At 40.0% G+C, this 16846-nt stretch overlaps 1 protein-coding gene across 2 annotated transcripts; it reads right to left on the reverse strand.

Annotated features, from left to right (window-relative positions):
- Positions 1–822: 822 nt before the first annotated feature.
- On the reverse strand, positions 823–15855 carry CAVIN2 (caveolae associated protein 2). Of its 2 annotated transcripts, XR_008792088.1 has the most exons (3): positions 15139–15855; positions 2790–4212; positions 823–1801 (listed from the first exon to the last, which is right to left on the reverse strand). XR_008792088.1 is itself a non-coding variant. In XM_056111838.1 (2 exons), exons 1-2 carry the CDS (start codon positions 15619–15621, stop codon positions 3475–3477), a joined length of 1221 nt encoding a protein of 406 aa, XP_055967813.1. In that variant the 5' UTR covers positions 15622–15855; the 3' UTR covers positions 1965–3474. The 2 variants fall into 2 exon arrangements, 1 of the variants encoding a protein (XP_055967813.1); XM_056111838.1 differs by lacking the exon at positions 823–1801 and having other exon boundaries at positions 1965–4212.
- Between the last annotated feature and the right edge of the window lie 991 nt (positions 15856–16846).

Here is a 16846-nt window from a genome sequence, read left to right on the forward strand (position 1 = left end):
TGTGAAGGGTAAAAGTTACACTACTCAGCATATGATTGATTTTAACTGTATGAACTGTCAAGCTGATTTGATAAAGAATATATTTTTGTTTGGGGCCATATCCACCTATAATGTACTTAGGACTTAATTTTGGCTCTTTGCTCAAGGATTGTTCCTGGAAAGGCTTGGAGGACGATGTGCAGTGCCAGGGATCAAATCCTAGTCAGCTTTGTGCATTGGCAAGCACCCTACTTATTGTATCAATTTTTCCAGTCCAAGGTGTGACTTTTTAATTGGGCCAATTTGTGTAAAGTTAAAAAATAACTTTAGAGTTTCAGATACTCTAAACTCTAGGGTAAAGTTATGGTTAAAACAAAATTATGAAGAATGTGTTTTTCATAATTTGCGGTTTTGGCTACAGAAGTCTTTATCTCAACACCCAAATCAAGCACAATACCAAGGTCACAGTGCTCATTTAATCTGAAACTTGTTTTTCAGTGTTAGAATCTTGGTTTTTAGGAAAAGACTTGTGGTTGCTATGGAACTGTTAATAACGATTGCTGCCTCTATCTCGATTCCTCATTCCCACTCTCCAATATAAAATCACTCAGACTTGGGCTGTAGTGCAGCAAACAAACTTTCAAGCAAGAATTAACTGGACTTGGGCATTAGAGTCTTAATGTAGAAAATGACTTTCATGATAACCTTTACTCACACTAGCAACTTGGCTTTGTTGGAGTTTTATAATTTTCTCATACATGAGGTTCAATTTTAGTTCTTCAGCATAAGCATCACTAAAAGTAGAAACATTGTCGGCTTTCATTAAATAATAAATATGAGAAATCCTTATTTTATGCAGAACTGGGTTTAGCACGAGCTTTTTATTTTCACGTGTAAAAAGTTCAACCATATACTAGATTCCTAAATGGAAAGAATAAAATATTCCTGATGAAATATATGCCTATATACTTAAAAAATAAAATCTTGTAGGAAAATGACATTGTTGCTACATATCTGTCAGATTTATGATCCATGTAATAGACACTTTTTACTCTTGAATTATGTTCCTAGGATACAGATCTCAGTGCTTACTAATGTATAACCAATCTTTAGAGGAAAACTAATCCAGTTCTTGAGCTCCAGGCTCATAAAGTTAGAAATGGTTATTGGATGGAGGTGGAAGGTGGACAAGACAGATCTAATTTGGGGACTTTGCAGCTCAACAGTATGCAAATAATTCAACAATAATAAAGAATGAACACCTCCAATTTCCACATTGGCTGCTCTCTTTAATCCTGACAGTCTTTGTTTTCCAACAATTACCTAGCCAAATTCTGTTTTATTGCTTAGGATTTTAATGCTTCAAATGTGAACATAGAGTGAACATTTTGTCAGTAAAATATAGAAAAGTTGTTTGAGTATAATTTTTCACTGATGTGAGATAATTTTAGGAACAAATAAAAATTTTGAAATAGAAATGTAAACAGTACATTAGGTCTGACCTCTCATCTCTCCAGCTGCAAGAAGTGACAACAACTTCATAAAAGTTAAGCAGGCACTCTTCAGGGCCCCGGTTAAATTAAGTCTACCAAGTATATGGTACTATAGAAGACAAAGGTTTATCTGTGTGAATAAACTGACTTACTGTTCGATATGCTCATGTTCACAGGGCTATTTAAGGTATTAAAAGGGTTGGTACAAAACAATAAAAATGCAGATGGAACTATCAAATTCATCAAGCTGCTGCAATAAATTCAGATGCTCTCCAGAGTTGGCAAGCTGATGTCAAGAAAGTTAAACTTGAAGAATGAGACTTGTATTTCTAAATGAGATCAGGGAGAAAAAGAAAACAGAGTTAATAAGGGATATCAGGACTCAAACAATCACCATTATGGCTATGTTTGGAGGAGATTTTAAAAATCAATTCTCACTGCTCTTTCTAAAATTGTTCTGCCCCAGACAAACAAACAACTGAAATTGTGGTATACTTTTAATGGGTGATTTATTTAGTTTTCAACACAGCTATTGTTAGTTCAACAGTCTAATACTTGGGATACATAACTGAAATATAAAAACACAACTATATAGGTTATGCCATAATATGTTAGTCCTATTATTTATATAAAACAAATATTAAATGTTAGTGTTATGAGGTTACTATAGTGCTAGATAAAAAACAAAGATGAGAATTTTCTCTAGGGTACAACTATAATTTGATAGTTTTTAAAAATACTAGTGTTCTGTAATTTTAACAAAAATTTACCATTGTAGTAAAAATTAACTTGTCTGAGTACATGTGTACATATAAATTCTAGCATGCTCTAAGAAGTGTATTACTATTCTGTGAAATTAATATATAATTAAAATATGATTTGTGATGAAATTCCACTATGTACAGAAAAAGGAAGGGGAAAAAATCCTGCCCTTTTCCATCCTAAGTCTATTGATCTTAACATATTATGAACCTACATTGCATCAGTTTGAGTGTAAGGGTTATTTTTAAAAAATTAAAGAATAGTATGATCCATTTCCTACAAAAAGGCAGTGGTGAATTTTCAAAATTTGTTTGCTAAAATTTTAAAGAGACAATGTCTTTTGAATTCCCTCAGAGAAAATTGGTAATGTCTTGTATTTTTTAAGAAGAAAAATAAGCATTAACATAGCAAAACATTTTGTATGTTATCTAAAAACATTTGAAAATATGAATAAAAATATAATGTATTAGTCCAGGGTATAGGGATTTCTTCTTTAGTATTAATAAAGAGCTAAACAGTCAAGTCAAAATAAGTATTTTACTTTTAAGAACATACACTTTTATGTTGGTCTTCACTCTCTTTGACAGTTTTGTTTCCCATTTCCCTTGTCCAGCTTCTCCTTCTTAATTTTCTTTTTCTAATTGTCCCGATTTTCCTGCATATGCATATTTTATTTCACCGACAGAATATTAGTCTTTCAAATTTTCCTTCCTTTCCAGTAAAACAACGGTGTCTATGAAGTCAAGAGGTGAACATTCTTTTGCCATTTAAAAGCCTCTTTAGCTTAATTACATCTTTAGCTATGTTATATGTCACACATTCGGATGATCTGGTTCACAGAGTTTTGTGCAACTTTATTACTGGTGTACTATTCAGCAAGCCTATGGAATGACAGAAAATGAATCACATTTTGTAACTAATATCTTGAGTAGTCTCTGGATTTTCTGCCTAAGCCACATTGATCTGGGCCAAATTGCTTTCATTTCCCCTTCCAGGGCAAGCATGGGGAGATTTCGTGAAAAACCGAACCTCAAAAAAGGATTAGCAGTGGAGACCCGGACAGTTTGCCTTTAGAGGAAATGTCAATTACATTGTGCTGCTGACCACGCCCTAAATTCATGCAGACTGCACAGTGGCACAGCAATGCCTGGGTAGTTGCAGTAGATGTGCAGGCATTGTGTTTCCAGGCTCGGGTTAGAGGCTAGCTGGAAGCACCAGCAGGCACCAAGGCGGGGCTAGTTCAGGAGGCCTGGTCCACCCGGAGCACGGCGGGCTGCACGGGCTCCTCATCCGACCTCTCCGCCTCCTGAGAGCTTAGCACATAGCCTCCCTCGTAGCGCACCTTTTGTGCCTGTTCCAGGGCCACTGAGTCTTCTTCTTCATTTTCCGCAATAGTCAAGTTGACGTTGCTGCCCAGGGCCGAGTTACTACCTCTGGACGCGGCTCTCCCGGCCTCCCCCTCCACGCTCTTCCCTTCTGTGGGGGCACCTTCAGAAAGACCCTCTTCCTCCTGATCGTTGGGCAAGTCTTCAGACTTGGTCTCCTGATCTGCAGGGCTCTCTCCCTCTCGGACTTTCTTTCGACCGAAAGAGAATGGGGAGCCTTTCCCCGAGGTGATTTTCTGGTGATTGGAAGTGAGGGTTTTCTTAATCTTCTCTCTCCTTTCTGCAGAGACGATCTTCGTTCCCAGTATGTTCATCTTTTTCTCAATGTTCTGGCGAGAAAATGCTTTCTTGAGGCTATCCACTTTTCGGAGGCTGGATCTTTTGATTTTCTCTGCTCTACTTTCCTCCAGCTTTTCCTCAGCGCTATCGTCCAGGGCCTCCTCATCGGGGGGCAATTCATCATCCGAGGAGAGGTCCACTGTGTGCAAAGTTTCCTCCAGGGACTTGTTTTCATCCACCAGCTCCTCCTTTCCTTCAACAGTGCAGGGAGCAGGCTTTTTCACAAACACATCGGCAGGGATCTCATTTTCTTCCTAAAAAGATGGACAGTGCAGACAGCATGTTAATAATGTATCTCACAAAGGAGCCTGATAAACCTCAATTTGCACATGTGGGCTTTTGTCACATAGAAACTAAATGATTGTGGTTTCCTTTACCAGAGTGTGAGGAGTTAATTTTAAACTGGTCAAGTCATTCCCTGTGGATAAAGCCAAGGACTGCCTATTGGATAAAGCCAAGGACTGGAAGACAGCAGCGGCCAAAGCTCTATCAGTGACAGGCAGGAGGGAAGTGGGCTGTGGTTCACCAAGAACCAGGAAGCTGCAGAGATAAAGGAGCTAAAGTAAGTGACTAGGAACTTACTCACTTTTTCTCTTTGCTTTGAGGTCAGAGGGCTCTATTCCTGCCAAAAATTCCACACCAAAAGACTCTGGGGGGTCAAGGTGGAAAATAAAAAAAAAATGGGCAAAAAAGAAAGAACTGGATAGTTTTCATTTGTCAGATCCATGTTAAAAACCTTCATCAGATTCCCTGCCTGAAGAACAAACACATCTGTATGCAGTTTTGCTAGCTGTTCAGAAGTGTACACTAATCTATCTCATGGCATTAATTTGAGCATGAGAAGCCAGGACCAGTCTTACTGGGGACCCACTCATAGTCTTGTGGTTTAGGGTACCTTTTGTGGGCATTAATAAAGGAAGGTGGGATAACTTATGACCATTTTTGGAGTAGTGAGGGGAATTATGATCGAGATATAGCTAATCAAGCTTCCTGGGCGTCCCTGATCAAGCACCAAGTTCAGGGTTCTGTTCTCCTACCCTATGCTCCACACATCTAATTCTCCACTTTTTTGAAAAAGCACTTGAGCAAAGATTTGCCTTTTGCCATGTTTTAGGAAGCCCAGCCTGAGAACACACCTCCAGACTACAAGGGATATGGTTCTCTGGTATTGATAAATGGGGACTTTTGAATTCAGAAAGACATAGGTCTTATAGCAGAGGGATCCCTTGTATTTTGTATTTTTCTTTGAATATTGAAAATAAGAGCCTGTCAGCAAGGTACCATCACATTTTCATTGCAGGAAACATCATAGAAAAAAAGAAATTATTACAGGAAGTCTGAGTCTGTATTTGTTATACTAAATGGCTGTGTGTCTTTTAGCAAATAACTTAATCTCCTTGGGTTTGGTTTCTTCCAAATATGACTAGAATATTTGACCTCGATCAGCAGCTTTCAATTTGTGCTTCAGGGACACTAAGGCTTCTGCCAGAAAGTTGGGGTGGATGAATATCAAATGCTTCAACTAAAGCCTGGAATGTGGTTAGAGAGTACACTGCCCAATGAACTTTCAGTTAGGAAAATAACTAGTTGGTGAATTAAAAAGTCTGATTGGGATCTAAACTTCAAGCCAAAACTCATGCTATTGTTAAAGCTATCCCTTCTCATTTTGCAACTTGGATTGAAAGCCAAGTTTAATTTGAATTACAATGAAATAATGCTACATAGAAATACATAGTGCTCCAATTTATTTCCAACTTTCTGTACAAAGGCTAAATTAACAAAGCTCTGATAAGGACACACATTAAAATTCTTCTCTTTTGGTGCTGGAATAAAAGTACAATTACAATGGATAGGGTGTTTGCCTTGTGTATAACCCACCTGGGTTCAGTCCCCAACACCACATGTGATCACCAGAGCCCTGCCAGGAATGATTCTTGAGCTCAGAATCTAGAGGAAGCCCTGAGCACTGCTGGGTGTGGCTTATAAACAAAACCAAAAATTTTCCTCTCTATCAGTCTCTATCAGTCAAAAAAATCTATAATATTATCTGAAAGTACTCAGACTTGCGTCTAACTTTTATATATACTTTCTCATAATGGAGTCCTTTTTGTATTGGTTAGAACAAAGGATAAAATCTTGGAAAGAGGTAAAAAGCAGCGAGGATAGTTAAATAGAAATTTTGTTAGCTAAAGAAAATCTCAGATTCTGTCTTCCAAAGATCTCTCCACACACTTCCATTCTGAATGTCAAAGGAAGTGCCAGGAACACAGTATAAAGGATACAGTAAAGAGCTGAAAGAAATATGTGACTCACAAGTCACTTATGATATGGACTATTATAGAGAGTACTTTCTCATGTTTCAAGCTGAGAATGCCTCTACTTTACTGGCATGTGTTCCCAGTGAGAGTGAGGGCTTGCCACAGGCATCTGAATAGTTCCTGGCATTTCAATAGTTACTTGTTGATACAGTGCATGTTGGGTAAAGTTGCTTTCTAAGAAAGCCCAGAAGGAAAATAGAGAGTGACCCTCTAGTGAATAGGCTTAAGGTCTAGGAAAGAATGGGTTTAGCTCTGTATCTCAAAGAAATATTGCTCATGGCTGCTGCCACTTGGAAATGACGATCTAAAGCTCAAAGGCATGATGGTTTGTTTTGTTTTATTTGAGGGGATGGTAGATCACACCTGACAGTGCTCAGGCCTTACTCCTGGCTCTGTACTCAGGGATCACTCCTGACTGTCTCAGGTGACTATCAGGGTCCTGGGGATTCAACCTGGCTCAGCCACATGCAAGGCAAGTTCCCTACCCACTGTACTATGACTGTGCCTCCTTGCAACCCACCCAACCCCTTGTGACATTCATTTTTTTTTTAAAAGAAGAATTTCATCTTAGTGGATGAGTTCTTCTGTATGAGGGGCAGTCTGTAGAATTAGATAAGGCTCTGATGCTTAGTTCAGAAGAATAATTATGTCTGTGGTTTGACAAGAGGGTTGGTAAGGTTTGACAGAAGCTGCTTGCAGGAATAGAGAAAACCAAGAACTCAATGCTATATGCTTACTAGGCCTCACTGAAGAAGGCAATTCAGAGAGAATATTGAAAGATGAGCTCTGGCTGCCTCTCAAGTTAGTCAAAGGAGGAATCTGGTAACTTTCCTTTCTTAAACCTCAACAGAAGGAATATTCACTAACAATAATTATAAAATGACTAAACAATATTGAATTTCTCCTTACAAACAAATTTTATTATTAAAAAGTGTTGTTAGTACTGATCTTTCTCATCATGTGTGTTCCTAAGACAGTTCAAGAAACGTGTTAATAGCAGGTCAGCAGTGAATACACAGATGCGGATGGTGAAGGTGGGGAACCCAACTGAACTCTTACACAATGCCAGGGAAATTTATGCAAGAGTTTGTTGACGCCAACCATGAAATTACACCCACCGGGAACTGAGATAAACCAGAGAGAACTGGATGTATCTTTATACCAGTGGAAATAAGTGAGATATGTCCTCTTGGCTAACTGCTCTGCTTTGCCTGTCATTTTCATTACTCACACGGTATTTTGTGTATTGCCTACTGGACAGTGTTTATACTGTGTTTCTTATGGCATCTCCTCTGAGGATAAGCACTTACTTTTCACACAGGGATTTGTGAATGTCCAAGCACATTCACATGTTACCTTTCCATAACGTTTGTTTAAAAGGATAAAAATAGTGACATTCTTTGAAATGTCTATTGTTGAGGAAAATGAATGTGTGGTGGGTGACTGTAAATTAACTGTTATCGTGATGGGAATTCCACTTGAACTGCAGACAGTGGCTCCTCTGTAAGTGCACAGTCTCCTAGGCTCCCTGTCTCATCTGCACACATGTCCTTGCTCATTCCTCTCTCATACATTTAATGGAAACACTTGAACTTTCCCATGCCTACAGGTGAAGTGACACTCCTGCCTTCAGCCACCTCTCATAATATTTTTCTGTCTGTTTTCCCTTACAGATTCTAAGACTAACAGCTTTGTCAAGGTGGAGGACCAATTATACATCTTCACTGTTTACCAATGCTAGTTACGGAAGTATCTACTTAGGCTTAGAGACCCCTTCCTATGGCATTAATAATCCCCAGTGGGCTGCACTATTTCTCGGGAAGGTCCTCCAGGTAGAGGACCCAGGAGCAGCTGACTATTTGCCCTACAGATTTACTTTCAAGGAAACACTGAGCTTCCAGTGATGCAGCTGCTCATGGTGTGACCTTTCACAAGGACCCTTAGGAGTTTTTCAAAGGAAGGGAAAATTAAACAGCACACTTCAAACATATAACATACATGAATGATATGCTTGCAGCTGAAGAGAGAAAAGAAATGCAAAGAACTCTTGAGAAGTGGCATTTTCCCTTGCACTTTAGCTTGTTTGCTCTTCATATTGATTCCTGTGAACTAATAGTCCCCATCGTGCATGTGATACCAACACAGAGGAACTAGTCAACATGCTGGGACTTCTTGGGTTGCAGCTTATTGGGAGCAAATATCCTCTGCACTTCTATACAGATGCACATTTCAAAGATAAAATTCTCAGGCTAGTATTAGAAAAGGAAGCCCATATTTTGTCCTCAAGTCAGCGGTTTGCTCTCCTGTCAGGAACTTGTCATTCCTGTTGTTGGAAGAAAATAACAAAGGCTGTTATATTTCTACAGGGAGGTGATGGCATCCAAAGGGATATGAGGACCATAAATTTGTGTCCACATAATGTTTTATTCAATAATTGCTAAATACTAGTTATTAAAATGGAACTATGCCCACCTGACATTCTGATTTATAGGTCTCTTTTATACATTGATAGTTTTCTCCGATTTGTGTTTCTGAGGTATAGATTGCCAAGTGGATAAAGCCATTGATTAGAACTGCACCCCTAAGGCAGCTGTCGGTGGAATCAGCAAGTCATAAGAATAAAATGCATTAGTTATAATCCCTGAGCAGTCTTTCACATTCTAGAGGATTTAAAAGTTTCATTATTTTCAGTGTTATCAAGGGTTCAATTCTTTTTTAAGATCACACTGTTTAGGTGTTCTTTGTTACACATACAAAAAAAAAACCTACAAAAAAACAAATACAAATCATACTTGAATTATTTAAAAGCTTATGTAGATAATAGTAAATAAGAACTTTACCATAGTGGTATTATATTGTTTGTTTTTACTTATTTCACATTTCAACTCTATAATTTCTGTTATTAATAAAACAAAATCTTGCTAGTCTTTGTTTCTTGGGGCCTCTTACTACTTTGATCTAAAATGCAGATAAAATTTACATTTAGAAAGCTGCTTTCTAGCTCTGAAATATTTTATTCTGTAATATAAACCAAAATTCCATAAAAAATAATTAACACACTACAAAGTGATCTCACAGTGCATGATGCAGAAATCAAACCTATACAATACAAGCTGCGTTGGAAACATTTTTCCTTCATTCAATTCAGGCAAATATAGATTACAAAACTAACAAAAGGGGAAATATTTACTTAGAAGGATTTTATCTGAGAATGACTATTTTTAATACATAAGGGAAAGTAATGATGGTTTTGAAGAAATACCAACAATAATCAGTTATTATTTAAAGTGCAAGAGGCAATGCTGACACGCAATAAGTGTAAATAATAACAGTAAGAGCTAGTGTTTGTTTATCTCATAAGCTAAAAGGGCACTGGATAAGTAGCACATCAAACCCAATATCCCATTATGGGAATATTAATCGCAAGTTGTCATATAAAAATGCCTTTGATTATCTATTTTCCCATTTCTTCTGAATCTGTACCAATTTCGCACTTTTCTGAGAGTGGCTTTGGATAAAGTAGTCTTTTTTAAAAATCAATTTTATAAGAACCCAAAGGTGTCACACTTCTAGCATTCTTCTAAAAATCTGATCTTATTGAAGAAGCCCAAATGATGAATATTTGAACGTATTTTATAAGCTCAATTTTCCATGAAAGTACCCACAGCAAATATCTAACCTCTACTCTTTTCACCCAATTTCACAATTCTCTGTGGATGAAAGTGTAAGTTCTCCATGAGCCTTCTCATTCTGTTCCATGGATGTGAAATCATTCCCAAGCTGCTCTTTCACATAATCATTCTCGGAATCTTAAGAGGACATAAGAGGACAGCACACCCTCTGGGTCAGTTAGTGTGAAATTCATTTTTTCATTCAGTAAAGAAAATTTCCTCTACATTGTAGATTTACTAACATTTGTAGAGATTCTATCTTTAGTAAAAGATAGCCATATTTATAAGCAAAGAATTAGTCTCATTAGTCTTTAGGATTTGCTCTGTGATCAGCAATTCCTGTGAATCTTATTCATTTTACTGGGTTCTGCCATAGTATTTTGCATTGAAAAATTGCTTGAAGCCATGATAAAAAAATTAAAGAAAAGCTTCTAAGATTAACAAGGATTTTACAATGCATTATGTTGCTCAAAGGGAGATAAATTTTCTCCGGTTTTACCTACTAGTTATAATTTGAAGTAATTGCCAAGGCAGGAGGAGTCTTAACAGTTGCAACAACCTTGTAAGTTTAGCAGAGTCTTAAATAAATAAGACAAAGTTTGGAATGAAAAGAATGTATATATGTACCCAGTAAGTCATCAAACCAATCTACAAACCAACTAACTAGGAAAAAGGAATGTAGATTTTGGAGGCTACAATAGGATTAAAAAAAAAAAAACTGGAAATGTTACCTTCTAAATATCACAGCACTAAATGTGCTCAAGTCAGGTGACAGACTTTCGTTCCTCACTCTGTACTTTCATTTTCACATTGAATTTTCGTCTTAAACTAGAAAGCCAACAAATTTAGCAAGGCAAAATCCATCATAGGCTCCAAGTGGACTGAAAGTGATGGATTACTTAGAGACACAAAATAATATCTGGTACATTGTCTTCTGTCCTCACTCTGCAGACATAAGAAACATTCATTTCTCCCTCACCTTCTTACCCCCCCACCCCATCCCCACTGTGAAGGCCAGATTGCTATTAGAAGGATCGATTTAGGGTTGCCCTTAGGGAAGAACTTGTTGCTTTCACGCAGTGGTAGAAATCTGAAACCCATTTAAGCATGGTGATTTTTAGACAAGGCAAGGTGTGACAAGGCAGGGTGAACGTGCATGTTTGAGTGTATCTAAGTGCATTTGAATAGCTGCCAACTGAAATGGGATAGGCATAGCTGTTTTAAGGTGCTGGGCAGGGCCAGATTAGTTTTAACTCAAGAGTCAAAACTTCAATTTGATTTTAGCCTAAAAGATATTAGCCAAACAGAATAATTTTTGCACAAATGCATTTTGGATCTACTGTGAAAGAATTTCTTTCCTTGAGTATTTATACTATTCCAGTCACTAACCAGTTTTAATCTGTTATTCCATTTATCCGTCACTCGATCTGATAGAAGAGAAGAAAGATCCATTGTAAGGGATGAGACATATACTTTGGAATGAAATGTGAGTACAACTCTCAGCTTTCCCTGTGATTAAATAACCTTAGATAATATTTTATTTTCTCTGAATCTCAGTATCCTCATCTGTTAATTGGGAGCAAATAAAATGACATGGAGGAAGATACTCAGCAGAATATAAAGGACCTACTAATTACTCTGTCACTGTCACTGTCCTCCCATTGTTCATCCATTTGCTCAAGCGGGCACCAGTAACGTCTCCATTGTGAGACTCGTTACTGTGTTAGGCATATTGAATATGTCACGGGTAGTTTGCCAGGCTTTGCCGTGTGGGCGAGATACTCTTGGTAGCTTGCCAGGCTCTCCTAGAGGGGGGGAGGAATGGAACCCTGGTCGGCCGCGTGCAAGGCAAATGCCCTACCTGCTGTGCTATTGCTATTCACTGTATCACTGTCCTCCCATGTTTCATCAATTTGCTCAAGCGGGCCTAGTAATGTCTCCATTGTGAAATTTGTTGTTACTGTATTTGGCATATCGAATACGTCACGGGTAGTTTGCCAGGCTTTGCCGTGCAGGCAAGATACTCTCGGTAGCTTGCTGGGCTCTCCAAGAGTGGCGGAGGAATGGATCTCGGGTCGACCGACCCAGCCACGTGCCAGGCAAATGCCCTACCCGCTGTGCTATCACTATTAAAAATTTATTTTTGCTTGTATTAATATTCTCAGTGTAGGAGCAGAGAAATAGTATGGGAATGAGGCACTTTCTTTGCATGCTGCCCATCTTTGATTTCCTGCACTGCTTGAGGTCACCTCTCCATTCCCAGAACTGCCAATAGTGACCCCTGAATACAAAACAAGTTGTAAGCCCTGAGAACCATTAGGTGTGGACAAGTCACCTCCTTCTCCCCAAATCCTCAGTGTACACAGAAGCAAACAGAAACTTAAAAAAACTATTAAAATTTGCCAGAGATCATAGAGTTGGTGAATGGTCAAACTAGGCATTTAACCAGTGTCTGCATAATAAAATTTCTGTCCTCAACTCCTAACTGGGCCATTATTTAACACAAATTAATATTTTATTCAGTGGATCAGAGATCTATGAGTTGGAGAACATGCTTTATATGCATGAGCCCTGAGTTTTATTTCTGGCACCCCTTGGTTCCCTAAGCTCTACCAGGAAGGATTTCTGAGCACTGTGCTAGGAGCAGTTTCTGAATACCACTTGCTGCATATCTATATGTGTAGCACTGTAAAACTGTCCTCCCGTTGTTCATCGATTTGCTCGAGTGGGTCCAGTAAGGTCTCTATCATGAGACTTGTTACAGTGTTTGGCATATTGAATATGTCACGGGTAGCTTGCCAGGCTTTGCCGTGTGGGCGAGATACTCTCGGTGCTTGCTGGGCTCTCTGAGAGGGGTGGAGGAATCAAACCCTGCTTGGCCGGACGGGCTGTGTGCAGGGGACCCTACTACTGTATGTAAAGATATATCTACGCATTACATATATACACACACAGATATGTGTATCTGTGTGTGTGTGAGAGAGAGCACACATGTAAGTCTATGTATAATTTATTGGCATAATTACTACCATAACAAGAAAGAAAGAACACCTTTCTACTGTGAAACTGCTCTTGTAATTTTTTTTTCAAAATAGATATTGTATAGAACCTTTAATGTTGAGATTTGAACTATCCTTTAGGCTAATCAGGAATCCTACTTTGATAAAGGAAGATCTGGTGTATTGTATTTTAGGTTCTGGCTTCTTAAAATGCTAAGTGTCCTCGGTGGCTGCTGGCTAAGGGTCCCAGAATGGAGCCTGGAGGGCTGCTTTGCATTCCCCTAGCATCCGTCCTGGCTGTGCACACTCCCTTTTCACCTTTCACTCACTAGATTCCTACCATTTGTGCCTGTCATTTCACACCTTTCAGTTTAATGTGACAACACAGGAGACCATCACAAGCCTTTGCAACAGTACGTGTCTTTAAGGCCCTCCAACACTGTTTTTTTTTTCCAAATGTCAGATTTACAATTCTCTTGAATTTTTTAGTCACATATCCTTCCCATTTTCCACCACGACCCCAGCATCCGTGGCAAAGCAAGAACCTAATTCTGACAAAAGAGGAAGTATTAGACAAATGCTTTCCCCTCTTTCTTTGACTGAGGACTAGGGTGAGATAATTTTTATTCATGCTGGAAAGAGGGAAATTTCCTTTGATGACTCAGATTAAACAGGCCTGAACATGTTTGGTTTTGTTGGGAGATCAGTATTTAATTTAGAAATGCCTGGAGAGTTGCGATTTCTAATATCTTTTAGGCTAATAAAGTACGGACCATATAGGGCTTCAAACAAAACAAAACAAAAAACCCTAGTTACTGTCATCTCTTTGCAGTTCATTTGGTTCATGAAAAGCTATTCCATTTGCATTAAAAGATAAAAAATTTCCAAGCTTCAAATGTCTGTACAGTACAGGAGGACATCAGCTGCCCGAAGCTTTACATCAAGTGCAATTCGAAGAGGACAAAAAAAGCAGAGAGCTGAGTCTTTCCTTTTATGGGGGGAATGAAGCTTAGGTTCTAACTTGGCAGAGTGGATTCATTTAGAAAAAGAAGGCTCCCTCGGTTTAAATTTTAATTTCTGAATCTCTCTTGGGAGATGAAGGCTCCTCTTGTGAGCCTTTCACAATCAAACAGTTGGTTATAGCCTCTGCCCTCCATGGCTTTGAAACCCTTCCCTATTCACATGGTCACAACAAGCCGGCCCTGGGGCTGGGATAGCAACTGCATCCTGGCTCTGTCCTGGCTTGGTTCCATCAGGCGGAAGGGCTTGTAGCATTAGGCAGGACGGCCCTTGGATTCACAAATGCCCACCACTTGGCTGAACAACAGCACCACGCAATATTCCTGTCCCTGAATAGCCTCTTGCTACACTAATTGCACCATTGATGCGTTAAAAAATTTTTTTAAAGTTTGTTTTTTTAAGTCCTAGTCAACTATGTTAAGGAGAGAATATTCACAAAAGACTAGCTTTTGTGATTGCAACTGATATGCTGGCTTTTATTTTACGTCATAGTTGTGTTCTCTGGGCAACATGGTGTATACTAGTGAAGAATCATGCTTCATATTTTTATTAATAATTTGCTAGAAAAGAACTCAACAAGATTTCTTTGGTTGAGAGGATCTTAGAATGAAGAGGCCAATTCATCTCTGATGGAATCGGTCTTCATTACTTGGTTAGTGACCCAAACATTTGGTAGCTTTGAGGCAAAGGAATACTCTACACCATCATGTCTTTGACTTTCTTGTTTTTTAAAAAAGCCAACGCTAAAAGAAACTTTATATGATCACTTACATTTCCACAGCTAGTTAAGAAACAGGCACTGAATTATTTTACCAGTCCAGCTAATAAGCTGCAGTGAAACCCACATTCATAAGGCCTTTAGACAAATTGATCCAGCTAGGATGCACACACCTGCTCACTTTCCCACCCTGTATGGAGTACATTCAGGTACACGGAGATGAATGACCGGGGCCAACAATACCTCACGCTCAGCCTTGGGTTTATGCTGAATTGACCTGGGAATTTCCCACCCCCTGTGCAGATTTCACATTTGCCTGCTGAAAGCAGATGGGGGCAATAGCAGGTGCACATCAGGCAAGATAGATGGATCAATGGCGGTGGAACCTGGCCGACGGAGACCGTGAATGTGGGAGTCTCCAAGGTAGTTGGGAGAAGGAGGAGGAGGCACTGACCTGAAAGATGAGCACTTTGAAATGATTGCGTCGGAGGAGCTGTGCGTGGTGGCTCTCCAGCCGCTTCACCTGTGCGCACTGCCTGTCCATGCGCTCCTTGACAGCACGCGTGTGGGCGCTGACCTTGCGGGACTTCTCCAGCAGCTTGTTCACCGTGTTGCTAGTGGAGGTTTGGTACTTGGACAGCTTGGTGAGGTCGTTCTGGATGCCCTTCACCGAGCCCTCCAGGTTGATCTGCCGCTGCTCCATTTTGTGCTGGTTCTCCTGCACCACGTCCAGCATGTTCACTAGCTTGTCCAGCAGCGTGAGCACCGTGACGGCGTTCACCTGTGCGTTGTCGCGGATCGCCTCGTCCGTGCTCCCCAGGTTCAGGCTGGGGCTCGGCGTGGAGGAGGGCACAGGGCTGGGGCTTCCTGGCTTCTCCTGCCGCATGTCAGCACCCGGGTGCTGGGACTTCTCAGCCTGGGCAGCGTCCTCTCCCATGGCTGCCTGGGTGACCACGTTGTTCTTATTCAGCTGTGAAAGTGTGCTGCTGAGAGGTATGGGACCAGGGCCTCCGGGTCGGAGCTCAGAGCACTGCCGTCCAGGACTGGCTGAGGTTCAGACAGGCAACAACTGGCTGCACTGATTAGGGAAACTGCATTCCAGCTGCTCTTAAAAGCTCTGCTCCACCCAGTGGGAGGCGAGAACCACTCAGGGTTCAGAAGCATGCACACACTTCCTAACTGCGTTCCTGTGCACAGGACACTGTGTTGCGGGTTGAGCTTTTCTCTTTTACTCCTCTTCCTCTTTGAAAGCAAGTTCAATGTCATATTTCTATCATGACTTCATCTAGAGGCGGAGGAAAACAGGCCCACTTGGCTCAGCTCCACCACCGACCATTGGCTGAAGCTAGTAAACTTTCCTCTGGCTGCTACGCTACAGATGCAACAGGGCACCTGTTTTTTTTTTTTTTCCTGGATACAAGTTATTTTAACGGAAAGTACTGTTTGCCTTTGCCTTGGAACTGACTGACCAGGCTGCAGAACGCTCCCTGGAGGTTCTACTGGGAGGGGCTGAGTTTAAAGGGTACTGGAAGTCAGATTTGGATTGCTAATGTTTCGTTTCTAGAGGACTGGGAGTAATTCTGATAAAGAGAAAGGAAATGGCCCAGTTTTCATTACTTTTCCAGTGGTGATGTGAGACGAGTTGAAAGAGTCAGAATTAAAGGAATGTCAACACAACTGACAAACTATTCTGTCCCCTTGTGAGAGATGGCCCTTGGAAGACTGGAGTGACCACTGTTTTATATGCAGATACATATAGTTTTATGTGAGAAGAAAGTTGACAGAGGAAAAACTAGAACAGTAAAGTAAGACCTGTGGATGTACTTGAACTAATTCTGACTTCCTGCTGAATGATTTCTCAAATGCCCATGTACCGTCTCTGCCAAGCATTTATTGACACATGCCTAGAACGGTGGCTGTCTGGCAGGTTGTAGTTTCTGAAGTGCTTCTAATGCTTGACATTTCCAAATTCCTGTTCAGTGAAGTGGCACACCTGTTCTAAAACGTGGCCTTCCTCAGCCGAACCCTTGGGATGTCGGGCTTATTTTCTAAAATGACTTTGCATGCTTGGATTGTTTTTAAATGTATCCAGCCTTTGGAAATATTTTCAGCAGGAAGTTTGTAATAGGCCTTCTATGAACAGTTTTGAGAAGAACAAATGT

Source organism: Sorex fumeus, unplaced genomic scaffold, assembly GCF_029834395.1.
Source record: "Sorex fumeus unplaced genomic scaffold, SorFum_2.1 ptg000014l, whole genome shotgun sequence".
Taxonomy (NCBI): Eukaryota; Metazoa; Chordata; class Mammalia; order Eulipotyphla; family Soricidae; genus Sorex; species Sorex fumeus.